The sequence below is a fragment of the Micropterus salmoides genome, unplaced genomic scaffold (assembly GCF_014851395.1).
Source record: "Micropterus salmoides isolate LMB-PRFRI ecotype aquatic unplaced genomic scaffold, ASM1485139v1 Ms_hic_scaffold_1, whole genome shotgun sequence".
Lineage (NCBI taxonomy): Eukaryota > Metazoa > Chordata > Actinopteri > Centrarchiformes > Centrarchidae > Micropterus > Micropterus salmoides.
The window spans coordinates 31747707-31775157 of NW_024040040.1; the positions used below are offsets into that span (position 1 = coordinate 31747707).

General features: G+C 41.8%; 1 protein-coding gene across 1 annotated transcript; it reads left to right on the plus strand.

The window, feature by feature from the left end:
* mkxa (mohawk homeobox a) lies at positions 1-26276 on the plus strand. The gene is made up of 7 exons (XM_038723947.1): positions 1-120; positions 1381-1649; positions 4052-4211; positions 6907-7060; positions 10244-10621; positions 23364-23397; positions 23525-26276. The coding sequence occupies exons 2-7, from the start codon at positions 1474-1476 to the stop codon at positions 23733-23735; spliced, it is 1113 nt and encodes a 370-aa protein (XP_038579875.1). The 5' UTR covers positions 1-120; positions 1381-1473; the 3' UTR covers positions 23736-26276.
* Positions 26277-27451: the final 1175 nt, after the last annotated feature.

Sequence of the window (27451 nt, forward strand, 5' to 3'; positions counted from 1 at the left end):
GGTGGTCCGTGTGGTTTGAGCTCAGGATCTCAGGACGGGAACATGTGAGCAGGGAATGGGCGACTGGAAACAGGATTATTGTTCTACACAACAGCGAGACGCAGGAGGGGCCCGGGACAGGTAACGAGACACACTCACACACTGTTTATTTACGATTCGGAACCAGAGAAGTAGTTAAGGAAAAAGCCACCTACAGCCAATTTACTCAACTTTGAATGGACAGGACTGAGTTTACACTGCCCTCTATTCTGTCATTAATATTCATGACTTTAATTCTTCTAATAGCCTAAATATATTGTATAGCCTAGATACTGTTATATAGATATGCTACTGCCAGATTAATGTTTTTGTTTCAGTGGACATCATTACATGGTACTGTGGTGACATATTAGCTGCTGCTTACGACACCACATCACGGTGCGTCTTTTCCCGTTGCAGATTCAATATTCAACACGTGCAGAGAAATGCTAAATTGAAACTGAAGAGGAAAACAAAATGTCACATTTCTGCGGCCATGCAGGCTTTGTTTATTTTGCATTAAAAAGGGAGAGCCGAAACAATATAAACCATTCCAGGTTTACAGCGACACGCGACCGCACTGTAGAAATATTCAAGATGCTTGAACTGGAAATATAGAACACGTTTAAAAGATATTTTTTGCAATCTATAGCCTACCACCAGTCTGAATTGTAGATTATACGGTAAGTTCCCTGTTCTCCTTATTTGTTTTAGAAAATAGAGTGAAACTGTATTAAATATAATTGACTGAAATTTTGTTCTAGAAAAACATGTTTGAAGCTGAATAGGAAAATAAACATTCTCGGTATGAGTCAAATAAAATGTATTTACCCATATTAGTCTGGACCCGCTGTCTTCCCTGACAATCATGATGCACCCTTCCTCCTTTTTTCTTTGCTCGTTTCCAAAAATATCTGTAGAATGAAGTGCACACTTAACTGATAGCGATAGTTTGGATGCTTTAGGCTTTGAAGAAATCATTTGTTATGAATTGGAACTGCAGATGCAAGTGTTTACAAAGAGCGACCTTATAATGACGCATCACAACAGCGCAGTTACACACGATCAGCCTTAGCTCAGAACAGTCTGCAGGCTGTTTTATTCAGTGTATTCGTCTGTGCAGGCACACAGCGGAGGTTAACCTAATCACAAACACCGGAGTGAAGGTGTCAAATTATAAATTATCGGAGAAATGCGTGCTTGCCAGGACAAATATTATTATATTATTATTATGCTTATCTAGAGATGATATAAGATGATTTTCACCGACCAAAGGTCATATTTTAGTTTACGACCACATTACAGTTTGTTAAGCATATGTAAAGACTCATTTTGTAAAAAATATCCAAACCTGTTCCACAGGAGAGACACGGGGACACTGACAAATCAGAGGAGATTTTTTTTTCCTTTTTCATTTTTGCGCATCAGAGAAGTCCGGGAAATAGCTGGCCAAAGATGAACACCATTGTGTTTAACAAGCTGAGCAGCCAGGTCCTGTTTGAGGAGAAGGCGAAAGAGGTGGAAATGAGCAGCAGAAATTATCTAGAAGTCATCGACGGGCAACATCCAGACCTCCTCTCTAGCAACCAGACCATCAGAGACAACCAGGCCATCAGACACAGGCGGAGCGGGTATGTGGAGCATTCTGCTGTGTGTTTAACGGGTCAGCATGTGTGACCTGTAGGCCTATTATTCACATGTGGATTAACTGGAGTCCGGGGTTACTGATGAGCAGTACCTCTGTTTTACGGCTATTTCACTCAGTACAAGTTAGCACAGAGAGAGGACAACAATGGTGGTTTTGCAATCGGAGCTCTGTGGTTCTCTCTACACCTTGTGCGCAAAACTAAGACATGATGAGGAATATCAAGCTCAGATGGGGCTTCTTGGGTGAAATTCCTATAAAATGACATTGGTGTTTTATATATATGCATGAGCATCGTTGAGTTAGAATACAGTGCTCTTCATTCAGTTTCGAATTGATAAAATAGTTTCTGCAGCTGTGCGTAAATTTCACAGGTACGCACAAAAATCAGAAAGTTACACACACAATATCCACATGGAAAGTATTTTCTAGGTCTAAAACTATAACTACTTATGCTTTACATTTCAAGACTGAAACGCCAATTTGATTATCCAGTCTGACTTTTTTTTCATGTGGCTTTAACGCAACAGGATCTTATGGATCAGGGTATCCATATTTACCGTTTCCCAATCTGTTCTTCATTTAGGTGTTGATGTTCACAGCTAATCTTAAAATTAATAAGTAGGTCAGCCGTGTTCGGTAGCATGTCTTATAGAGGTCTCCATCTGTTTCCAATAAATAATAGCCCCATTTAACTGTCTGTGTGGTCTAGTCAATCACATGAAGACCAAGTGTTTTTTTTTGTTTTTTTTAAATGTATATTAAATTTCGTTTTGTTTTCCTTTATGTGGCAGGGGGCAGGTGTAAGAAAATATCATGTAATTCAATTTATTATGTATTATTTGCATGTTTATTAGGCACATTTGAGTGAGAGAACAGAGGGAAATCAGTGGGCTTTTAAGGTCTTTCTCATTTCTTCAATAATGAGAAAGAGTATTATGAGTGAGTGAACTTATGTGACTGCAAGGTGTCACCTCAGGGAAAGCAGTCAGTACTAATGAAGAACATTCAATTATTAAACAGAGGTGTGTTTGTGTGTGTTTAAACCAAAGTTCAGAACATAGAGTAAAATGTCCTTTCGGATGTTCTTACTGATCTAGATTACAAGGAAAATATTTGTAGAACATGAACCTTGAGGTTAGACTAAAATATGTTACATCTGCAGTCAGTGGAGCTTTTTGGTGAGATAAAGGGAGAAGCAGAGCACAGCGCCATACTGACATCTACAGGTTCATAAAACCTGGAGCTAAGGTGAGACTGAATCCTTCACAGAGCAGGAAAACAGGCTGCTTTAGATAAACATGAATGAAAAATGTTTTAGTATTATTTTGGGAACTCACAGTGTTCAGTAATACATTTATAGTGATTTGTGTTGTTTTGTTGTGTAAAATATCCCTACAGTATTCTTACGAGGGCTGTTTGTAGCTGTACACAACACTGAGTTGCTGATTTGGGACTTTAAAATCTGTATTTTTTTTATCTCCACCCCATAATATATTCCTGCTGTGATGTTTTTATAGCATCCTCTGGACATGTATCGTATCCCTTTTCTGTAAAGGAAAACCAGAAGTATAATTTCAGTTTTTTGTTAGCCCCTTGTGTGATGGCTTGGCCGGGACTGTGACCCAGCTACATTGTTCTTGATCCACTTTTCCCGGGGTGTGAAATGTTAATCTGGCAGAAATGTGCTCCTGAGCGAAATGTTTTTGTTTGTTTCACTGCAACGTGTTGGCGGTTTGTGGGACACGCAATGAAAAATAAACTGTGAGTGGCCATTTATTTCTCTCCCTGCCTGCTTCAGTCTCTCTCTCTCTCTTGCTGAGTCTCTATGTGTTTCTCTCCTCTAATCCAACATCTCTAAGCTTAATTGCAATGCTTTGGGTGAGAAAATTGTATACTATATAGAGTGTTCACTTTATGTGTCATGACTAACAAATTCAGTCAACATGCCGGCCCACTCAGGACTCCACTTGCAGCTGCACAACAGTGTTTGGTTGACTTCAATAAACAACATAAACCTGGTTCTCTTTTATGGCTGAAAAAACAAACTTTGCTTTAATTTGAAAAAGGAGACATTTTGATCTGGACTCTTTACACACATGATGGATATGTGAATGATTTCACTGACAAATGCAGAATTGGTACATGTCAAATCATCCTTCTTACACAGAAGCGGATTATAAATTAAAAAATAAAACTTTTTAAAAAGAATAAATGTTCTAGATAGAAAAGAACAAAAAGTCCAGGTTTAGATTTAAATCACCTACATAATTATGGACTATCCAGGTTTTATGTGTGCATTTATATAAAATATTGTAATAGTATTGTAATTTGCTGTAGTCTACAGTTTGGTATCTGCCTGACATTATTCTACCTGTTCCTCCACAGGGGTCGTCCCAGCGGCGGTAAAGTGCGACACAAGCGTCAGGCTCTGCAGGACATGGCACGGCCTCTCAAGCAATGGCTCTACAAGCACCGAGACAACCCCTACCCCACCAAGACGGAGAAAATCCTACTGGCTCTCGGCTCGCAAATGACCCTGGTCCAGGTAAGTCCACTTTCTGATAGCTTCCATCCTGCTGCTGCAGATGATAAAGAATAAGTTACGCTTAAAAAAACTGAGAAATGTGAAGTATTTCTTAGTATTCATGCAGGCATGAGTGTGATCAGTGAGGGAAGAAATGAAATTGGGTGTCTGCGGTTGAGTTTCGGGAGAATCAGATCTGAAAAGCTGGATTTTGACTTGTATTTTGCAATTATTAGGCTGTGAGTAGAAAGTGTTTTTACACCTTGTGCTGTTTATTTTACAGCGCTGGTGCAGTGGTAGTTCATATAATTTCTACCTTCTTCCAATTGTTAGAGTTGGCAATTCTGTTCATTCTCTTTATTCACTTAAATGTGAAAAAAAATGAAATAAAATTTGAAGTTATCAAGGTCAGTGGTTCCCAATCTTTTTTATATGTCAGTTTCTACTTGATGACTCTCATCATCAAAATCATGTGGCTAAAAAGTGATTGTATTTATTAATATTGTAAATTTTATATGCATGAACAGGCTAAACTATTCAGAATTTAACAGGAAAATCAAAAACCTAGAAAAAAAACAAACAAATTTTGTGCAGCAGAAATGTATTAAATTATTTTTCCTTCTTTGGTTTGTCTCTTTAATCCACATATTCATCTTTATGGTTCTGACCTGCAGGTTGGGAACCACTTGTGTTGTTATACTGTAGTTATAAGTGCTTTAAGTTCTATTGCACACTCATTGATAATTCAAGAGTACAGCGGACAACTTGATTTTAGCACATGACAAACTGACCGTTGAGAGGAAAACCCGGCGGTGAATATGAGTGTGTTTTGTGTCTGGCACTTGCACTGTGTATGTACAGTATCATCTGGCTGACAAGGTCACTGATACAGCCTCAAAAAAGTCTGCAGCGGCTTTTTCGGGCTGCCGGCCATGATGCTTAATCTGGTTCTCATTTTGGGAGCCTGATGGAGCTGTTTGTTTTGGTGAGGGCGAGCAGAGTGCAGAGGAATGCTTTGTGTTGGACACCGGGATGCTGTGCTGCGAACACACACACTCCCAACCTCACACACGCATACATTTAAGTTGACACCCAAAAACCAGCAGCAGCAGTGTCTAAGGTCAGCGGGTGATTTCTTGAAAGTGAGCGAGGGTGATGACAGGCAGGTAAATTATTTTCATAACATTTTCCAACATGAAGGAGTAATTTTTTTTTTATTGCCCTTTGATTTTCTGTTGGTAAAACATTTGCTGTCTAGTTTCTCAAATCTAAGAATATGCTGCTCATCTCTGTTTGTCTTTGTCTTCTTATGTATGTATGTATGTATTCTTTGTAAATTACATAAAAATAAAATATCTTTTGGTGTTGGACTAATGGTCAGACAACACATGCAATTTACAGACATCGCCTTTGCTTCAATCTTGGAACGTGTGATTTGTGTTTTTCACTATTTTCTGTAATTATTATTTGAAAATAATTGTTAGTTGCAGCCCTAGGTGGCATTTTCCTTGCTGTCCATTCATGGAGGCTGAGAACTACCTAGTTCTTCCACTGTTTAGTCCACTGCTGTCGCTGCCAGTAATGTAGAACGCATCACTTCCTGTGCATTTTTCCCTGGAAACACCCACCTGGCACCAGGTGTTTGAAGCAACTAAATCTGTCATGTTTTAGCAAAACAGCCCATCTTTTCCATGTAAATGTTGTAAATTATTTCTTTAAGGTTTGTGCTAATAGTCCATCACCGTTGAAATCCCTCGCCGTGCCTGCATGCCGTCTCCTCTACGGTACATGCAGTACAGACAGGCTACGGGTGAAAGAGTGGTTTGGCTGCTGGGTCCCCCCCTTTTTTAATCTGTCTGGGTGTCATCTGAGCAGGCGTGCCATCCTGTCTCTTCTCTCTCACCCCATTGACAGCCATCTTTCCTCCGGTCCTCATTAGCGAGCTGTCCCACGCCTCGCCTCGCCTCACCTCGCCTTGCCTTGCCTCCCCTCCCCTCCGGCCAAGCCACATGTACTTGATGCTACTTTCCCCGCTGTGTGTCACAGCGCTGGGCTGGAGACAAAGGGATGTGGGATGGTCTTAGTTAACGAGTAATGCGATACTGAAAGAGGGGATCAGAAAAATAAGTACTCTAGCATAAGGCTCCTGTCCCAGCCCCTTTGTAAGCCGCTTGAAGTCTATTGAGCATGAAAAGTTTTTCTAGTATAACATCTAATGGTCTCCCTTCCCAGTTAAAGGAAGAGCGCTGGCTCAAGTGTCTTTTTTATTGCATCTTGAAGACAGTGTTGGAAAAAATGTATTATGGAGGGAGGCTGTGCGAGTCCAGAATAAGCACGGGGGACGTACATCTCGGTCGGAACATTAGTAAATGAAACGTTGCATTTGCTGGCCGTTTGGCGTTTTGGAGGGTGTTAAATGTTTCTACATGGCGTTGATACAGAAAAGATGCATGCTGGGGTGTCTCTCTGGAGCGTCTGGGATGTTTCTTAAAGCTCAATTTCAGAGAGAGGCTCTGCAACCTGACTCTGTTTCTGTCTTTTGCCTCGAGTCTCTCCTGATTTTTCTGAATGAGACTGATGGCAGGCAGAGCGCAGACGTTTTCATAAAGGATAGTCTTTGTTTTGCTATGGATGTAGAGGTGTTTGGAATCAAAACAATGACACATGTTTCTATTTGCTGTGTCTTCCCCCTTCCTTCTATTTCTCTTGCTCTCAGGTCTCCAACTGGTTTGCTAATGCAAGGAGGCGGCTGAAGAACACGGTGAGGCAGCCAGACCTGAGCTGGGCGCTCAGGATCAAGCTCTACAACAAATACGTTCAGGGCAACGCAGAGAGGCTGAGCGTTAGCAGTGACGACAGCTGCTCTGAAGGTACGGCTCCACGGCACCTTAGCTTTAACTCCTTCTCTCTTCAAAGTGCCGTTCCAGGTTGAAAGAGGTTTCTGTCGTCTCCAACTCTTCAAAAGTCTGCTCTACAAACAGGAATTATGGGTTTTGAAAGAAGTGGGCACATACAGTGGGAGCCAAGGAGGGTTTGATGAAAGACTCTCTTGTGTTGCATTATGGGAATTGTAGTATACAGCAATTTTGGGAGCTTGACCCATACCAGAGACCATCTGCTGCTAAGATTCTACCATTCTATTTAATCTCCTCCTGTCCCACAACTTTATGAAGTGCACTACTAAAACAGTTTTTCCAGCAAAGATAAGGTTACGTATCACCCTTTCTCTCACACGGAAACCGCCTCTCTCTCCCCATGGTATAAATAACAGCATTAAGTGAACTTATGAGGGCCTTAGGGTGGTGATGATGACTACCTAATCTTGAGGCTCTGTCTTGTAGAGGGGCCCTGTGTCAAACCGTAATTCTAAGACCTATTATTTCAAGTATATGATACTCCTACATACGTTTGTGTTTAATAAGTTTGCTACCACGAGTTAGTAAATTAGGAGTACTAGTTGGCATCTGGGTCTCTAGGCAAACTGTAATGAAGCTACAGTATATGTAGTGCCCAGTGTATAGAGATCAGGAGGAGCAGATGATTAGCGGGGGCCAGAGTTTATATTTGCCCAGGGGCCCAATTTTATTTAGCACTTCTAACTAATTTCAAAAACAGCAGTGTTAGTAATCACATTTTTGTCTGTGACCCTTGACCTCTTTAGGTTATGGTTACTTGTAATGAAGACCTAGGAAGTTTGGGTTTATCCTGCAGTTCTCTTCTATTGATACTTGCTCTGGATAAAAGTTAAAGCTACATTAGTATCCTTGAATCTGCATTTGAATCTGAATCAGATTTTCAGACTTAACAGGCGTTTATTTTACAAGCATGATGGAAAACGTTTTCATTTGTGTAACTGCTCTATCCATTGCACTGATGGATGATCAAGGTTCAAGGTTCATTTAATTGTCATTTTAGAACACAGGGTTGCACAATGAATGAAGTTGTAGCCCCTTCACACTTCATACACACTGGACATACATACAAATATTTCAATTTTATTAATTTCAAAAGAATAAAATGAAACAAAACAATGTATACAGTTACTTATATACATATGCACACAGAAAGTGAAAAAATAAAGACTTTGTTTATAGTGGAAATGAGGGTGATGCAAAACGTAGCGGTTTGGTGATCACTTAAAATATATCACATCATAAATTGGTCACATACTTTGGTACGAATCTGATGCTCTTTGTACAGAGTGAGCAGGAAAATCTCCTTACATCACACGTCTTGTGCCCCCAAAATCCAAATCTAGCATTATGACATGAAGTGAGGCGAAAGGCCAGGCCATCTCCCCTTGCGCCTGCACCAAAAGCGGGCTGATGCTATGCAGAGCCATGTTTTGGATGTGTATAAATGGCGGGTGTGTGACCCAGCCGGGAGAAGCAGAGGCTGGCGGGCTGCAACACGCTGTCATTAAGACACCCCGCTGAGCCAACCTCTGTCTCCGAGCCTACAATTGGAAATGAGTAGCTCTCTGTCAGCCGTGTATTTACAGCAACTGCCTTTTTCTGCTCACTGACAGCACTGAAAACATGGTCAGGAAACAAAAAATATAGAAAACATAGATACTCAGGCAGTGAAAAAGTGAACAGAAAGGACGAGTGCTGTGGTGTCAGTGATCTCTAATTAAATTGGAGAGGCTGAGCATGCGGCTGAAAGAGGAATGTGTGCGTGGTGTTTGCATTGTGTCCGCCACAGGCCACTGTACCACTGGAGGCTCTGTATATCTCCCTGACTCTTCTCCCTGTCACATTATGGTTATGAAGCTATCCGCAGCCTGCTCCCACTTCTGACCTATGTTCTAAAAGGCCCTCCATTATGTTTTTAAGCCTATTCTTTTGTTCCAGAGGCTATTTATGGGGCCAGACCTGACCCCACTGACTCAGCGTACATTCCTCTTACTGTCCTGAAATAGTCCAGTCAAGTCGAGTCAGTTTTATTTATGAAGCCCAATATCACAAATTACAATTTGCCTCAAGTGGCTTTACAATCTGTACTGCATACAAGTCTCTGTAGGTCTGAAAAATGTATTTTTATTATTTATTTCAAAAGGTGTCGGATGTAGGACAGATCAGATTTAGTGTGTCTTGTGTGGTTTCAGAGGAGATGCTGAATTGTTCGTTAAATTCTACCTCAGACAGCACAGTGAAAGGAGAGCAACTACGCTCCCTCCATGTGTTTCTGATATGTAGGAGCTATAATTTTAATTTGGCCCAGCCTGAATCAAAGGTCCAACCTGCCCAAATTACACAATTACGGTCTTGGCAGGGAGAGTATCTAGAGCGAACCTCTCCTTGATTTCCCTCCTGCCAGAGGATATCTGTTTTTTCAATACAGTGTTTTATCTTTCCTCCCCATTTCTTTCATCAGGTAGAAACCTGCACTTTAATTCCATCTCTTTGGCCACAGAGCACCCTTGGAATAATTTATTTCTGCAGAAATAGACGTGCGTAGTGCTCTTGATGGAGAGGAAATAGACTACCATCCGTTATGGTTTGGTAATGCGCCTTAAGTCTCGGCTGGGCTTTCTGCTCTTGAGGCAATGCCAACCGGAGGGCAGGGGTGCCAGGTTGAAATCTCCCGACCCTGGTATTTAGATTCAAGATTAGCTCAAAATAACTCAGACTCTGAGTCAGTGGGGATGGACATGCAATACACAGAAGTTAGAAAAATCATTCAAACTGAAGAAGCATTTGCTGAAGAAAATGTGTGTGATTGTATGCATTACAGTATTTAACTCAGTCTGTACATGTCATCAGAATGAATGTATTCACAGTTGATCAACATGTAATAGTGAACACTTAAATTTTAAATGTTTAAAAAAAAACATTAAAATTTGAACTACATACAGTTACACAGAAATTGGAATACGAACAGTATGTGTTATATAATGTTTTTTGAGTTACTGGTGAGCAGAAAAGGCCCAGAAATAGGAAAACTTAGACAATACAAGACTGTGAATAAGTAAAAATACTAGGAAACAAACACATCTCTGCATTGCATTTAAATTCTTTTTTTTTTTATGATTCTGCCCCTTGATGATGTAGATGGGGACAACCCTCAGAGGACACAGAGCGGCCCCGAGGAGCTCAACAAGCCTATGTACCAGAGCGTGATCAAGAAGGAGGGCTCCTCCATGGTGGGCATGGCCATGGGCATGGGTATGGCTATGGGTATGGGAGCAGGGCTGCGCTCAGCCGCTGAGGCTGCCTCCCTGGCTGAGGACTACGTGTCTCCACCCAAGTACAAGAGCAGCCTGCTGCACCGCTACCTGAACGACTCGCTGCGCCACGTCATGGTGGCCAACGCCGTCATGGATGCTCGCAAGAGGAACCACTCCGGCTCCTTCAGCTCCAACGAGTACGACGATGAGCTGCTCTCGCCATCCTCCTCTGAGGCTGAGGCGAACTTTGTTTATCGGGCTGGTAAGGAGCCACATTTCTTGCATTCTTTCCCTTCAAGAGTCTCCTTCACACACACGACATCCTTCACTTTTGTTCTTTTTTTGTCCCCTCCATCTGCACATTTTGTTTTAATTCCTGCAGCTGGTCCATTATTTCCAACTGTCGGCCTCTCAGTCCTTCCTCCTGCCTCTCTTTCTATATTGCACTGCTACTGCCTTCTCACACTGGTTTCTTCCACCTCCCTACTTTTATTTAATATGGTGTTTGCTGTTGCCAAATGTGATTCATGTGACTACTGAAATAAATATGCAGTAAAGAGGGCCTGAAGCCTTTAAGAAAGTGTTGTATTAGATTTAAGCGGAGCCCAGTGTGTCCAAAACACACTAATACACATTCACATATCCACGGCAGAGCCCATGTACTGACACTTCACACACTCACAAAGCACACTGGCTGTCACTCACCCACTCCAGCCAAACAGAGAAGGAATTCCCCCCAGCCAGGCGTTAGCAGGCCAGACACAACAAGGCCATGTGGAACATGCTCACTTTCAGACTACCGTTTGGCATACCTTTGATCCTGCCATGAGGTCCTGCTGAGAGAGAAGGGGCAAGGCTAACGGGCTGTGTTTGTGTTTTGGCAAACACTGTGTGTGTGAGACCTAAAAGCATCACTTTTTTATTTTTAGACAAAGTGAACATCACCTTTTAAGAAAAGTAAAAATGGGAAAAAATATCTTAAGTCAGGCAAAACAAAGTTGACTCTCTTGATATAGGTCACTTGTCGTGTACATTATGCTGCCAATGTTCTCATGGTCAGTTGAGCTGGAAGTTTTCTGTCATCATTTTCTACAGAATGAAAAACACATTCCAGGGTGAGATAAAGCCAGATAAAGTGTTTCTTTGGTTTTGTCAAAGCTACTATTGTTTTGCTTATGTATTTTGTGTTTTAGCACAATATGTTGCTAATCGGTTTTCATACCAACTGGAAGGAAATAATCCTTTAAAAAAGTCATCTTAAAGACTTTATCACTGCCATGTGTTTTTATTTAGGGCATCTTTGTTGCAGGTAATTTTAACATTTTAACTTTTCAGAATCAATAACAACCAACTCAAGTAAAAAAAAACGACACCAATTGTAATATGATATAGGAAATGTAGAGCAGATATATTGATGTTATCCATGGGATGTAATGACTGTAAAACATATAAGAATTAAGTGAAATGAACTAATAGTTTGCCATTAATTTGATGTAAATATGTACATTTTTTGTTTATTTTTAGACAATTTAAGAACTTTTAAACATGATATGAAGTCTTGGGGCTTGAAATAATGAGTAAAATCAAAATTCTTAAAATTAGTTGAATTCCCAGTATGTAGCGTTAAAACTCTGTAGAGACACTTTTTGTAATATGAAGAACATACATTTGCCATACATTTCTAGAACTTGAGTTGAGTTCAGTTAATTCACATTTTCAAGGCAGCAGGGAGACCTTTTCCTTTTTTAAATTGAACCAGCTTGAAATGTTTTACAGCGGTGTAACTGACACTGATGCTCTCCTAACTGTGAATTTTGTGTCAGGCCCTTGCAAATCACACGACTCTGCGTGCTGCAAAGACTTTTGTGACGCCTCGGCTCACAAGTCGTCTGAGCTGTGAACAATCAGGGCCAGATCTGTCCAAGTTCTTCCTCAGCTGAGAACACTGGGCCTTTGTTCAAGCAGACTTCATAACCAATAGTAATGTTTTCACTTTCTGCTGAGCACAGACAGGACCCGGAGGGGGCGGATTTGAAGGTGTAGGTGATGGAGTGACGGAGGATGGGGGAAGAGCAGATTTTATTGTTTCATTCAAAGCTCCTCTTATGGACAAATGTGTTTCATATTATCTGAGCGTGAAGGAGGGTGGGGATATGTGTGGGGTTTGTATGAAATGCATCAACGGCTGCGACAGTTACAGTCCTCCTGATCGAAAAACTTAAAACCCTGTGACCTGAACGAACATCGGGTTTTTTCACATCGAAGCACCTGCTGGGACTCACAGATGGAGAAAGAAAGAGCGAGATGGATAGACCAAGTGAGACTTATAATTCCCTCTCTACCAAATTTTAATAAGAGAAATCCCAAAAAAATCACCTGGCTGGCCTGCTGTTTTTAATAGAGAGTAACTATTTTATCTCCATGGTTAATATAATTTCTTGGCGCTGACGTCTGCCTCTTGGATTTCTTGGGCTCTGGCACTTTTACAGACGTGTTACTCTGTTACATGCAAGAGAAGCTTTTGAATCCACACATGGAAAGTTCTCCGAGGCGGTGTTGACTCATGGGATCGAACACCTGCTGGGGCCCTCCAATCCAATCGAAACGAAACAAAGAAAAGTCAAGAAAATGAAATTTTAATTCCACATGTGATCTCGCCGACGCAGACAGAGCAAATGAAAGAGGGAGGCAGAAAGAAATCATTTTAAGCTTGGGTTTGCATCATTTCCTCTGCAGTTTTTTTTTGCTCCTGTGGCTACACATTCCAGATATTTTTGTAGTGAACACATTCCTCTTTTACAAACAGTTTTATTGTGTTTTTATAATAATTGAAAAATGTTTCCCTGAGTAGTAGGTTTCATATAAATCTGTATCAGTTAAACAGAATAAATCAGATTTAAGCTCTGTGAATGTTCCACACAATTTCGTTTTGACAATGACAAAATGTCAATTTTCAGTCAGTGATGAAGAAAATGAATTTGAACTTGAAAGAAGGAGCACAAACGGTGCCTTTTGGCACATTCTTTTGCCGAATTCCTGCCTGTTGAACAATTTTGATTGGCTAAAGCAAAAGTGGCGTGCCTGGCAACCATCTTCTCATTGGCTAAAAGTCCATTAATGGGCCAGTTGGCTGTTGTAGCCGCAGCCTGAGCCCGCAGTGTTATCTGTGACTACAGAGGGCAGTCAGACGTGGCAGGAGATGGAGAGTGTAGATTTACCCCAGTGGAAAACTACACTTCTGCTGGCTTGAAAGGACTCGCACACTTGCACAGGCACACTAATGTACCATTCACAGGCCTGATACAAGCACACACGCACGCCCACATCCAGTGCAAACACTCACATGCACACACACCTACAGTCCAAAGCCTGTGGGGAATTTCATTGAACACAAGGAGCAGTAGAATTCCATCACACATGCCAGGGGTTTCATGCCAAATTACCCTTTAATGGGATATTAAATGGCAGGAATCTGGTTCAATGTTTTTCTTCTAGCTCCGTACCAGATTTCGCCCTGTCTGATATCATATAGATCATTATACGCCAAATAACTCCCAACGTTTCTGCGGATGGGGACTAAGAGATCTCAGTTAGACATTTTACATGAGGCTGACAGTGGTACATTTTCTCAGGTTCTCTCCTTTATGGACTTATACAGCTGAGTAAAGTGACCTGATGGTGGATGTAAAAGCTTGCCAATGCTTCAGTTGATGTGGAAAAGTATCAGTAGCTGAAAGCAAGTCAGTGCCCACCAGCAAGTTTCCAATAATTTGATTTTTATGTGCCGCCGCTTTCGAAAGTTTATCTGTTAAAATAAGATTAGGATAATTAACACAATTCTGATAAACAAGACTGCGAGTCTCCAGCCATGCCAGTATTTGCTAAAATATTTAGCAGATCATGTTTGTCTCAGTTTAGTGATTACCAATAAAACACAAAGGGCAGCTGATGCTGATGGGAATATCATTAGTTGTGCAGGAGTCTGGTCATTTACAAAAGTAAATAAAACATTTGACCTGATGATAGTGCTACATGAAATGTTAAGGGATTACCAAAGTGATTAAAATTAAGAACACCATGGTTAAAATTAATTATATATTTTTGTTTGGTACTACTTTTTCATTGCATTCCTTTCATTTACAGCATTAAAGTGACTTATTTATAAGTTGGGTGCTGCTCCACACATATTTTTCTTAGAAATACGTTCAAAGAAAATAGCAGCGTTTGACGGCAGCCACTAAGCTCCTGAGGGCCTTTCAAATTAGGTCACAGCGAGTGCCAGACAGTTATTGAATCCCGGAGAGTTTAGTGGCACTTAAGGAGCTCTGGAGTTGTCCAGGTGAATGGAAGAAAAGTAATCTTAATGTGGAAAAAAAAAAAGAATGTTTGGATTTCTTGAGGTAGAAAGGTAGAAAGATCTGACGTATGTTCGTGATAAAAAAGATTTCTATCATGGCTGTTTTCATATTTTTGACTAACAAGATACTTAACTGGATTTCCTTTACCATTAATGTCTCTCTTGTTTCCTCTCCAAAGAGAAACCCAACTGTGATGATTTATACAGCAGCGTTGTTGAGGGATCCTGGCTGTTGTGTCTGATTTAAGACTCTGATGTCGTGTTCAGTGACTGATGAGCAATGGTGTAATTTACTGTAGGCCACAGAGCAACAGGAAAGACAATGCTCAACGCGGGGCCGCTCGGTGACAATGAGCCACTCCCGGACAGTGATGGATGAGAACTCGTCATCTTAGGAATCCAGAAATGTGGACGGACTGGCTACAATCTGCTCTTTCCACATTTTCATAAGAAAGGAGAAAGGGAAGACAGAGAGAGGAGGGGGTTGGGGATGTTGTTCCAAGACAGCAGCTTTTGCCAAGACTTGCTGGGCTCAGGCTGGGCTTTAGGAATCAGTGTGGAAGGGACAAGAAGAAGAGAGGGAGGCACTTGTTCCATCAAAATCTAGAGTTGAGTTTCTCCAGCAGTGGCCTGTTGGGAAAAGAAAGAAAGTGTGGTGGCAGTGAGGAAGAGACACAGAGACTGTGGTTGGAAGAAATGAGAGTGTGCCTGCGTGTGTGTTCTTCACTAAGACAGGGACAAGAGGGAAATCGACAAGGCCTCACTTTATCAAGGGGCTGTTTCAGGAAAAGGACTTGGATTTAAGGATTGTTACAATAACAATTAATCTGAGGTTAGGGAAGTTCACATTGATATTTTTCAATTTATTGTGCTCACCTGTCATGGTGTCTGGCTATGTAGATAGTTTTCATTTGAATATCCATCTCTGTAACTTCTGCCAGTGCAATATATTTCTGAGTTTTATATGTGCACCTCACAGCATTTCAAATTTTACTTTCAAAACTTTAACAGCAATGTGTCTTCCCCAAAAATAAGAGACCTCGCTGTAGTCGAACCGAGGAACAAGTGGTTTCCCAAACTTCTTAAATTTTTTTTTAACAAACTAGCAAAACAACATTGATGTAAACATGAGGAATATGAATGTCAGTGTTGAGAGCAATTATAACGGCCTATTCTTGATGAACTTGTAATAAACACAAAAAGTATGCTGTGGTATGTGGTAAAAATATTTGAGGGGTTAAATGTACTTCTATCATTTTGTAGTAAATTGAGTAAATTGGCTTGGATTGAGGACAAAAACTGCACACACGTCATCATGCTGTGTACTATTTAGCTCTCTTTGTTGCAGTATTGCAGCAGATAGCTTTTCCTTACAGAAGAGAAATTCTGTCATATTTAATTTATTTAGTTTTTAATGTGATGTTTGTTGAAAAATACTTCTGTTTTGAATGTGAATGTTGCCTCTTTTTTTATGCAGTGAAACTGTATGTACTGTAAGAAAGAGAAAAAAAAAAGAAAAATGGAAATGAACAATTCTTGTGTCACCCTTGGCCTGTCCTTAAGGTAGTCCCAGGTGCTGCTACACCCATTTTGGGAACCACTGTTGGAGACAGTGAGGTCTGGGAATTATCCAAAGTAATTTTTGAAGAGTTTTCAATGCTGTGAGCACCACAAATTAAATTCCATTTACCTCACTTGTGTTAGGGTGAAGGAGGAAATGTCAGAGGCATACATTTAAACTGTCCGAATGGCTTGATATCATTAGGGGTGTGTTGAAAAAATGTGTTGTGTATGTGTGTGAACTGACCCTTTAAAGTCAGTTTAGAATGAGGACTTACTGTATACTGCAGATAAGCATGGGTAATGCAAAAGGTAAGGACTAGGTATACAATAAGTTAGACCGCCTGAACAAGTATAGCAGTCCGAATATTTGTAATTAAGTATGCATGTGTATTGGTGTGTGTGTACTATCAGCTCTGCGCCCTTGAGACAGACTTTCAAATACAGTTCACAATGAAGATACACATAGCTATATACATATTGTATGTGTACAGATGGTACCACCACCCTGGTAAATGCATGCTTATGTGTCAAAATAAGGGACCTGCATCACACAACACTCTAGATTAATATTTGCACAGTGATGGATGTGACAGGCTGTGAAGTGTCCTTCAAGGCGTGGTCGGGCCAACGGTGGGAACGACTGGGAGTTGGCAGAGGTGAGGTATAATCCTGGCACCGTTCTGTGGTGCAGCTTCAAGCGAATGGAAAGGTGGATGAAGAAGACAGAGAGAGAGAGAGAGAGAGAGTGGAAGAAAAAGAAATCCTGATGGGGAACCTCTGTCACTGAAGCTGGGATATTGGCTTCCGACCACTAAACAGAGACTGGGTGCGAGGCGAACAGAGAAAAACAGCAGCAGACTGAGACAGTGTTCATTCTAACTGTCGTCCTGAGGAGAAGCGTTAACAGACAAACATCGGCACAGACACTGTTTATGCACAACTCCTTAACATAGCACTGGAGTGCGGAATAATGAGCCCTCTCAACCTGATCGTTTTTAAACCATCAGCACGCCAAGGCTTTTTGGACACACACACACACACACACACACACACACACACACACACACACACACACACAATCAGGTCGACAGATTCAGAGAACACAGCTGCCTGCCTAGTCAGGGAAACTGAGCCGCACTGCCCTGGTCTGTATAAAACACAAATTGTTTCCATTTTAAAAACCAAGCCGTGTCTAGAACAATAGGCTGCCATTGTGTGTTCCCACGGGATGGAGGAGAGCAGAGAGAGCTTTAATGAGAGCAGAGGTGTGACCTAGCGAGGACACACACACACACACACACACACACACACACACACACACACACGCGCGCACACAGAAATCCCCTAAGAGTGTGAGGCCAATTCAACCTACCACTGTGAAGAATTGCAACATAATGATGCAGTGAGTGCAGCGCAAACATATCATTTGGCCTCTAGCTAAAGAAAAAAGGGATATTTTTGGGCACATGAAAACACTTAAAAATCCGAATAATGTTTACTCGTGGTTTGTGTGCCCCCCCCCCCCCAATGTGTTAGTTGCGTGTACCGCAAACAACAGCCGCTCTTCCCTGAGGTTGTTACTGAGAAACCTGAGATGAAATGGCCCGACGAGGAAGAGTCAGCCCGGTTCTGTCTCTTCTGTGCCTGTTGTGTCAAAGCAGTGATAACAGGCTCATCTGTTCATCATCAGTGTCCTTCCTCCAGCGATGTGTCCCTGTTGTCATTAAGTCAGCATTTGAAGTATGAGCCCTCTGGTCCTCAGATGCTATCTCTGTCTCCTTTTCAACCTTTCTCTGATGATCATTTTCACGGGATCAACTGCTGTCACACAAAATCCCAATTCCTGATCTCTGCACGTGATGAGACTGTAGCTTGCTTCTATTTCTTTTTTTGTTTATACACGACACCCTGGCAGTCACACCCACACGCCCGTATAAAGAAGACACTCGCAGGCTCGCCATGACAACGTATTTACTTCTTCGTCGAGACGCTCTTCTCATTTTGGCTGGTTTACGGGGGCCCTGATTATACTCTGTTTACTGGCACTCGTAAACACAATGACAACCTGGCAGCGCTTAAACATCTGAACACTGTTATTATTTCCCCATCTAGCAAGAAGACACAAAGCGTAATCCCCGTTGCTGGATCTTGGTTATCTGCCCTGACCACAGCCGCACAAGTGTGTCATCTGCCGGGCAGACATGGAAAAAAAAACAACATAGAAAAAGAAATGCAGCGGATGGGAGAGTCTTTTTTGGGCAGCAGCTCAGTATCTGTCTGGCTCTGTCACTGCGTGTATGTTCTCTTTAATAGTGAAAGAGCTAATTATTCAATATTTTTTTAAGTGATGAAAGTGTTGTCAGGGCAAACGGAGAAGGCATTAAATTCATGGCATGTATGATGTCTTTGGCTAACTGAGTGGAATTGACAGTTTGGTTCTTGGGAGCCTCGGACTCAGACTTATTCACCACCCGTAGAGACAGAAAGAGAGAGAGAGACAGAGAGAGGAATGGCTGGGAGGGGTAATATAAAAGCACCGTTGGCAGAGTGCAAGGCAGACAGTGCCAAGGCATCTCTAACTTCATTTACAGACTCTTCTTGACATTATAAAAAAGCACAGCTCATTAAAGAAATATATAAAAGATAGATCTGGGAGCCCAAAAGCGTGAGTGATTGCTCTGTGTCGCACCCCAGACTCAAGACTGTGGCTTGGGTCGGTGTCAAATCAAAGATAGCATCAATAGACGTCGCTGTGAGTCGCCTGAAGCGTTCCTCAGGGTTCAAGCAAACAGATTTGGCTAAAAGTAACCATTCCTCGCAGTTTCACAGATTCACATTCAGTCATTTGAATGTGAATCTACATCCGGTAAACTTCTTGACAGGCTTTGCTGGAGGTGACGTTTGGCTGCAGGATGATGCACTTTCTCTCCAGTGCAGAGTTATGACTCACCTATGGTGACAGTAAGCCCTGACTCATCCTCAGACCTCGACCAGCTGCCCGAAAAAATCAAAGGAGCCGCGTAATGACATGATGATCTGTTCTAATCCTGACCTGGACTGTGGTTTTACGGGTCAGCGGCGAGCAGATTGTCGAGTCTGAGACGCCACTCTGGTTCTCATCAGGTGCTCAAGAGGAAATCAGCTTAGCTCATTACAGGCATTTCACTTTCTGCCCAGTGACACATTATTTTGATTCCACTTTCTATCTTCATAAAGGGGTTATTAGTTAAACTTAGTTATTTCTGCTATTTTTGACAATAACGTTTGACATTTACAAACATTTACAACTGCTTGGTGTTTTGACAAAATAATATTAACTCAAGGCCCACTTACCACCTTTTTCTGTAGCTTTCAACCACATGTCATGGTCTTCGTCAGTAGATGGAGTCGACTCCTCATCGTCACATGACCGGAGCATGATATGACTTGATAACAGGCGGTAGTATCTGGTCATGGAGCTCTAGAAAAACTACAGCTTTCTCTACTGGTGATCCTGGGAGCAGCCATCTTGGATTTTAAGGTTGGGGTTGGTGAGGTTTGGAAATCCGACTTAAGGGGGCGTTCCAGTTGAAATGTCCGACTTGGAACTGGGAAATTCTGCCATCCCATTTAAAATGGAACGCACAATATCTTTAACCTTCATAAAGAATAAGTACGTTTCTAAAAAGTGTCAAACTATTCCTTTAAATTCCTTCCTCTATTCTGTTGTTTTTTTATGGTCATGGGAACACTGTAAAGACTTAATTTTGGTTACATATGATTTTTGGTGTCCTAAGAATTGACACTTAGCTCAGAGTCACTTTGGATAAGACCACCAGCTAAAAGCCTGAAACATAAATGTCAAATAAAATGTGTGTTTGTGTGTTTATTTGTCTGCCTAATTCAGCCCAGCCCTTGGTTTGTGCAGCAGGGCCTGTCTTGTTTATTGTTGTGTGTTGCTAACAACAGCACCAGATGGTAATGATGATAGTCAACCTCTCTCCTCCGCAGTCTTCTTAACAGGTGTAACCTCAGTCTCTCTCTAATTTGTCGGCTCCCGCTTGTTTTCCCTCATTTTCACCAAGTTTTGTTAAAGCTAGTCAGGGCTTTTTTGTGTGTCTTTTTTTGCCCTCTTTTTGGTCCCCCTCCATTACCCCGCGGTGATGTTAAGTGAGCTAGTATTTTTGGACTTCCAGCATGACGCCAGAAAGCATGAGACTTCTTAGCTTTCCCCTTTGGCGGTCCGTGAAACCCCACTGTCAGTGAAGCCCAAAGGCAACAGCAAAGTGGACTGAGTGTTCAGTAGCAAAGAAGAAAAGCAAAAAAAATTGAAAAAACAAGGAATAAAGAATGAGAAAATAATAAAAGGTCCTCCATGATTTATTGCTGATTTATTGAGTCTTTGGCTCTGCTCTTGTTTTAAAAAATCCCAGTTTCAGATGTTTTAGGCACAGAGCTTTGGAAATAGAGTTTTTGTATGCAGTGGTGCATTTTCAAATTCTGGGGTCTGGGGTTCTCAAAGGCAGGGACTGGTGCCTAGTCCAAAGGGGGGCCCTGGGGATCAGGGTGGCCATATAGACCTTCTCCGCCTGGTGTGACCTCAGAAAACACTGTTTTGCATGTTCTGAACGGAGCATCTGGACAGTGGCCGCCTCACACACACTGGAAACACTTAAAGCTGTGGATGGAAAGACTCACACGCTGCACCTCACAGCCCACAGTGACTTCACAACACTCAAAGAGATACTTTTTCTTCCACATTTTGTTTGTCTTTGATGTCGCTGCTGTTGACCCGTTTGCTGCTGTCACCAGCCAATCTATATGCTGAGCACAGCAGCAGTAAACACTGAGCTAATATATTTCAGGGGAACAAAAACAACCCACAAAAACTGTGTAATTGGCCTGTAATTATGGAGCTCTGATTATGGAGAATGGTGCATATTTTTAATCAGGACCAATCTGCTTTCGAGCACTGGCAACAATCAAAGAGTAGATGGAGATAGAGTGCAGAGAGGATACCTTCATAGTCTTGGAAAATCTACTTGATCTAAATTTGAAAAATGGCAACAACAAAAAAACAGAGAATAAGAAAAAAGAGGAGAGGAAGTTATGTCAAGGGCTTTTAAAAACAGTTTCTTAAAATGTGAAAGAAGACATAGCAGAGTCACTCTTTATTAAAACATCGATTTGTTTTGGCTGGGGCTGCATGACAATGGTCAGTGTCCAGTACCTGGATCAGGGGGTATCACTGCAGCAAGGGGGGAATGAGTGGAGGAAAGAGGGATCTGAGGAATATCAATAAAGGCAAAGGGACTTGCTGATAAAGCAAGATAAAGACCGAGGGAAAGATAGGACAGCGGGGAGTTTGTGGCCAGAGGAGACTGTGGAGGATTTTGTTGGAACGCTTTGATGCGCTAAAATCTCGTCCTGTGGTTTGTACTTCTGGGTTATCATGTCCTCATCTCCCTTTCACACGTGTGCACACATTCCTATCTTTGTCTGTCTAAGAACCATCAACAGAGGAAAACTGTGGAGAGTGAAGTCTATCTCTCTCCGTGGAATACACCTATTACAGAACGAACGGGAAAACTACAGGAAATTTCGTAATCGGGCCCTTATTAACCTCACGCCTTACAAACTGTCAGCATGGGTCACGCTACATGGGAACATTTTTGGAAAACAAGGGAGGAACAGAGCAAGGAGTTGGGAATAATTAGGCGCTTATGGCAGCCTGCAAAAGCCTGAACACTGGATCCAGATCTTTGGAAAGTTTGGAAAAGGCTTTGGCGAGGTTAGAGGTGACAAAGCAGAACGGTAAAATCTTGTGTGTGTTTTCTCTGACGCCGGAGGAGTTTGGCTCTCCGTCTCTGTGGCTGTCTACGGCGACGCTAAACCCCAAACACTGTGTCCTCGCACAACCTTTTCCAGTCCGTTCTAACAATCATGGGAATGAAATTCCAGCGAAAGTGAAGGGTGCAGATTTTCATTAGCAGGAGTGAATGCTCAGGAACGCCTGTCGACTGCTGTATTGCGGTGACGGTGGCGCAAGGACGGGCTCATTAAAACAGCAGTTCAGGTTTAGACATTTGCTTTACGGGGGAATGTGGTGTGGTGGGTGCAGGAGACTGGTCGTCCCTTGGTGGCGTGTTTGTGATGGGACATCTGGGAGGGCAAAGGATGTAGCTAAGACTATTTGGTACCGTTGGACTAAAGGGAAATTTCAAGAGAATTTGCCCTCTTTTGAACCTTCTTAAGTCAGCTAGTCATCTATACCTAGTCAAGATTGAACTCCTTAAAAGCTCACAGGGCCTTAACTGTTTGTTTAGTTAACTTAAAGAGAGCGCCTTGAGGCTGCACAGCAAGGAAATCCAGATGGTCTGCTCTCTTTTAACGCCAAGCCTGTGTCATCATTTTCACTGCTGGGCAAAACTTACCTAAATCTGGACCCAAGACAGAAGACAGGTTCAGCACAAGCACACAAACACACACACACACACACACACTGACGTGCACATGGTCTTTCTCTCCGAGCGAACAGCGAGCTGAAGTAAACACGCTGGTTGCCCTGAAGAGAAGTTTGGTTTCATTGTTTAATGACTTTGCTATTTCCCACTAATGTTTTACATATGAGATAGAGATTGCTCCCATTTGAAGGGGGAAAAAAGAGAGCAGACATCCATCTTTCTCTCACTGACTCACTTGCTGCCTTTTCATTCCCACTCAAATCCTTCACGCTCAGTCATTTTCAATCTGATTTCCTCAGACAACTCAATTAGGTTGGCCGGGGCCCATTTGTTTTCGAACTAAATATTAGAGAATGGAGTTTATGAGTCATAAGAAACATCTTTCAACTCGATCCTGTTAGTCACCTTGTTTCTTGATGGCTTCTTGAAAAACGTCCTTTTTGTCCAGAATCTGAGCAAAGAGAGAAAACAGAGCAACACATGTTTGCACAGGACAGGGTGTACACACATACAGACCTCACACACAACCATGCATACCCCATACACCTCCTGAGCCTGCGTGTTTTTGTCTTTCAATAAATCCTCATTGACCCCAGAGAACTCTGCAAAATTAACCCTTTTTTTTCTTCTTGTACTTTCAGAAACCGCAGACCATGGATCAAGTAAATGTGACAAGTGAGTGGACTTTTACTTACCTCTCCTCCCAGATGAAATCCCTGTATTTTCATTCATTACAAGCTGACCTCTAACTCCCCACTCTCTCTGTTCTTTCGTGTGCATTTTTGCATGTTCCTCTGATCAGCAGTGGCAGCGGTGGCGTCGGAGCTGCGCAGAAGGAGAAGGTGAAGGGCAAAGACGAGACGTATTGGAGGGAGATCAACGCCGCCATGGCCTTGACCAACTTGGCGCAGGGGAAGGACAGTGTCTCCGGGACCACCAGCTGCATCATCCAGAAGTCCTCCCATATAGCAGAGATCAAGACTGTTAAAGTGCCTCTGATGCAGAAATATTAGCCCTGACGTCGTCCTCAAATCTCTCTATGCAAACCAGAAACATTCCTGTTTCAGCAAACTTGCTGGAGTCCAAATAAACTCCCCTTGAAATGAAAAGAGAACTGCGCGGAACAAAGAGAACTCTCAGTCTTTTTGGTTGTTCTTACTTTCTTAAAAAGTGTAAAAGAGGCCTTGAACATCATTATCTTTGCTGGGTTGATGTGCGACAGACAAGTGCGACAAGTGTTGATGATAATTTCACTGCAGTATTTCCTAAAACAAGACACTTTTGTAATGTTAACTTATTTTTGATGACTCTGATTTTTTTTTTTTATTTCTTCTTTTTTTAATGCTACGAAATTTGTATTTTGCCAAAGTGCCTTTTGTTATTTAGACAAATAACTCACCGACTGTGGTCAATGCAAAGTACAGATGCTGAGGTGCCTCTTTCAAATTTGTGAAGGAATATTTGACCAAGTTTAGAGTCACAAGTCATGATCCAGCATTTGTTTTGTGAATGAAAACTCCCCACAACAGCCTGTGCCTTAAGGACTGAATGAGCTCACCATTTGAGGCCCTGGTGAACTCAAATAGCATGCACACAAACACATACACACTCTCTTAGACAATACTCAGCTCTAATTCCTTGAAGGCATTGTTCTTGTTATGACTGGAGTCTTCATTTTGACTGTAAAAGGAACACTGTTTTGTCTCAGTCGACCTCTCAGTGCTGGCAGGCCAACAATAACTGTCGGATACGCAGATAAATTGCCCTAATGTGAGCAGCAGATCGATAAGCAGCCAGTGTTCTCCACCTTGTCCACGTCTCGGCCTTGGATTTCACAAACCAGCGAAGGATTCCTTTCTTATCGTGGCTTTTAGTTGCTGAAACGTGCACAAATGCTCAGCTGGACCCAAATGAAGTCACGTTCCCCCAGCAGTGACACAGATGTACGTAGATCTACAGGCATGCTTTAAGGTTCAGTGCAGTATCTGTTCTAACAGAAGAATGTCATGACCTAAAAGGGATGTTTTTGCTTTGCATTATCAGCGTTTTATGTGGACAGTATTGGCTTTTCACATGTTTGTGCTCAGAACAAGATAGTCCGGAGAAAAGCCGCCACCAGCTCCCCCAGCCTTTTGATCCTCAGCCCCCTCAGCTGTTTAACATTACATTCAAATTGCTGTTTACAAGAAGCCAGTGGATAGATTTAAAAGTTTGACTTACTCCCCTCGCTTTTTTTTTTTTTTTTTTTTTGGTTTGTCTTCAAAACTACATTCCAGTATTATCTATTTGTCGGCCAAGCTAATGTTCAAAGTATTTGTTATTGTCAATCTGTACATGTGTGGTTGTTTTGTTTTTGATGTTTTGTACTTGGTTTCAGTTAACTGCACCAAATTAAGAGTTTCTTTTTGTCATCCAATGGAAAGAATCTCCTCTATAGAAAGTACCTATGTACGGTGCATATGTTAGAAACGTTTGCGGTGAACGATGCCGAGTTCACAAACTGGGGGCAAATCAAGATGGACTTGTGGGAGAAGCTGAAGTTGGCTCTCTATGCTGACTTTTTAATTTTGTGTATATCTTCAAGGTACTGTTTATGTGTGTCAAAATGTACACTCCTTCATAAATTGTGCAGTTTTCATTTTTTCGACAGACCTGGACTGTGGTCGAGGACCTTAAGAGGGAGGGAAGCTGTGCAAAGTGACTTTTTGACCTTTTTTATGTGTCTTGAATGTGCAAACTGTTAAAAAAAAGCTGCACTTACAATTCTTGGTTTTCAATCAGAAAACACACAGCCTCCACTGAGAACCTATGGATGGGTGTGTTTTTACATAAAGGTGAAGAGAAGTAAAATAAATTAAGGACAAACCTATATAATTTCTACTAGCGTGCCTATGGAAGTACAATGAAATCAATCGCACTAACCAATCCCCAGGCACTATTTGCTTATGCGTGGGGGTTCTGGGCTCCCACATGTGTTTTTTATACACCTGATCCAGGCAGGGTAGCTGCGGGGTAGTGCTGGGCCAGCTCCTTGTGTTTCTAATCGCACCTCTGAACCTCGGGACCACTCGTGACCCTCACACCTCACACGATACCCACTCACTGGGAAGAGAAAGAGTGAGGAAAGGAGGCTTCAGAGACTACAGAGCAGCCTTTGTTGTTCCTACCTGCACTCCCTCCCCAACAATGACACTATGAGTACTAACAAAAGGGTTTCTATGGCCAAGACATTGGTACTGTACATGCCTTTCTCCAGCACAAGCCCTGCTTTCACAACCATGCTGACAAATGGAAAGCTATGGTATGTATTAAAGCCTATAAATTATTATTACAGACTTTGTAAAGACGAAGAAAGTGGTGACCATAGTTTGTTTTTTTATTGTTAAGTTATATAAATTGAGATTTTTGTTTTGTTTTGATAGAGACTGGATTTTCAATCCAATGACCAAATGCATCTCTCCTTGTATTGTCCGAGTTGCTCTCATGTAATATTTCTTTTATAAAAACAGTTGTTTCTTGGTCACAGCAATGAATAAACCTCTGAATGAAATGAAGAGCTTTGTGTGTTTCATTCATTTTTTTTCTGGTTCATTTCTCTGTTTTTGGCCACTTGGAGGCAGCAAAAGAAGCTGTACGCACAACATGTTATCACCTTAATGGCTGACATGTTAGCAAAAAATTGCGTTTTTATACATCTCCTAGATACGGAGCAACATTAGCACTGATTTGGAGTTGTGTTTTTTGTCCACCTGACAAATGTATGTCCAGCATTCACTCTTTTGAGGTTTTGTCTTTCTTCTTAGAAAAATATCTAAGGCTCTATAGCTGCTAAATGCTCCACTGTGTTCACTAGATAGTTGCTAACTGTGTCTGTCGGCTATTTGGTGCTGGTCAAGTAGTGTACAGTGGGGTTGTCAGAGCTTTTTCACTGAACAAAGGTGTTTAGTGCAACTGGAAAGAGGGTTGATGAGAGCGGTGAGACTGAACCAAAACAGTCTGCAGGAACTGCTGCGTTGGGAGATAATATTCTATGGATTTGTCATTACAAGCAAACCCTTTCACACCAGTTCAACTTTAAAGAAAAATATCACACATTTTACTTTAGCCTCAGATTATATGCGGGGTGTCAGTTTTTCATTTAAAAGGAGAAGGAAAGAACAACTTGCAAAGACAAATACAAATTTTGGCTTGCAATTTTAATTTTCTTTTGTTCATGTCACCAGGCTAAAGTCTTAATTCTAAGCCACTGCTCAACACTGATCGCAATAATGGAGATGTTTGTTTATGACACACAAGGCGGGGTGGTTTTTATAGGCTAAACAAACTAATCATGACAAACCATTGGAGGAGCTGAATGTATACACCCGTGATCTGCCTCAACCACACACTTCACATTAGTGGTTTGAGCCCCAGCATTTGCTCTGTCTCCTGTGTATTTTTGCTACCTTTAGAAGGATGTTGGGTGTTTCACTTTATTTGTTTGACCCAGGATCAGATAGAAATCTGTCTTTCAGGAGTTCAAGGGGGCAGCAGCATGAGATAAACTGCTTTAAATAAAGAAACACTTGTGGTATTGTGAATCCTGTACGATAGAGTCAATAGACAACCAAGCCTCTCTCTTTCCTTCTCTTTCCTGTATATTAATGGCTCTACCATGCCACCGTTAGTCCTGAACCTGAGCTCTGCCACAGAGCTGATGCCAAGACCCTTCTTACGTCAGATAAGACAG

Excerpts from the sequence above, each read along its gene's own strand:
- mkxa (XM_038723947.1), top strand. The coding sequence starts at position 1,474 with ATGAACACCATTGTGTTTAACAAGCTGAGCAGCCAGGTCCTGTTTGAG. Across the intron at positions 10,622-23,363 it reads GAACTTTGTTTATCGGGCTG|AAACCGCAGACCATGGATCA; the intron begins GTAAGGAGCCAC and ends TTGTACTTTCAG. Across the intron at positions 23,398-23,524 it reads GGATCAAGTAAATGTGACAA|CAGTGGCAGCGGTGGCGTCG; the intron begins GTGAGTGGACTT and ends TCCTCTGATCAG.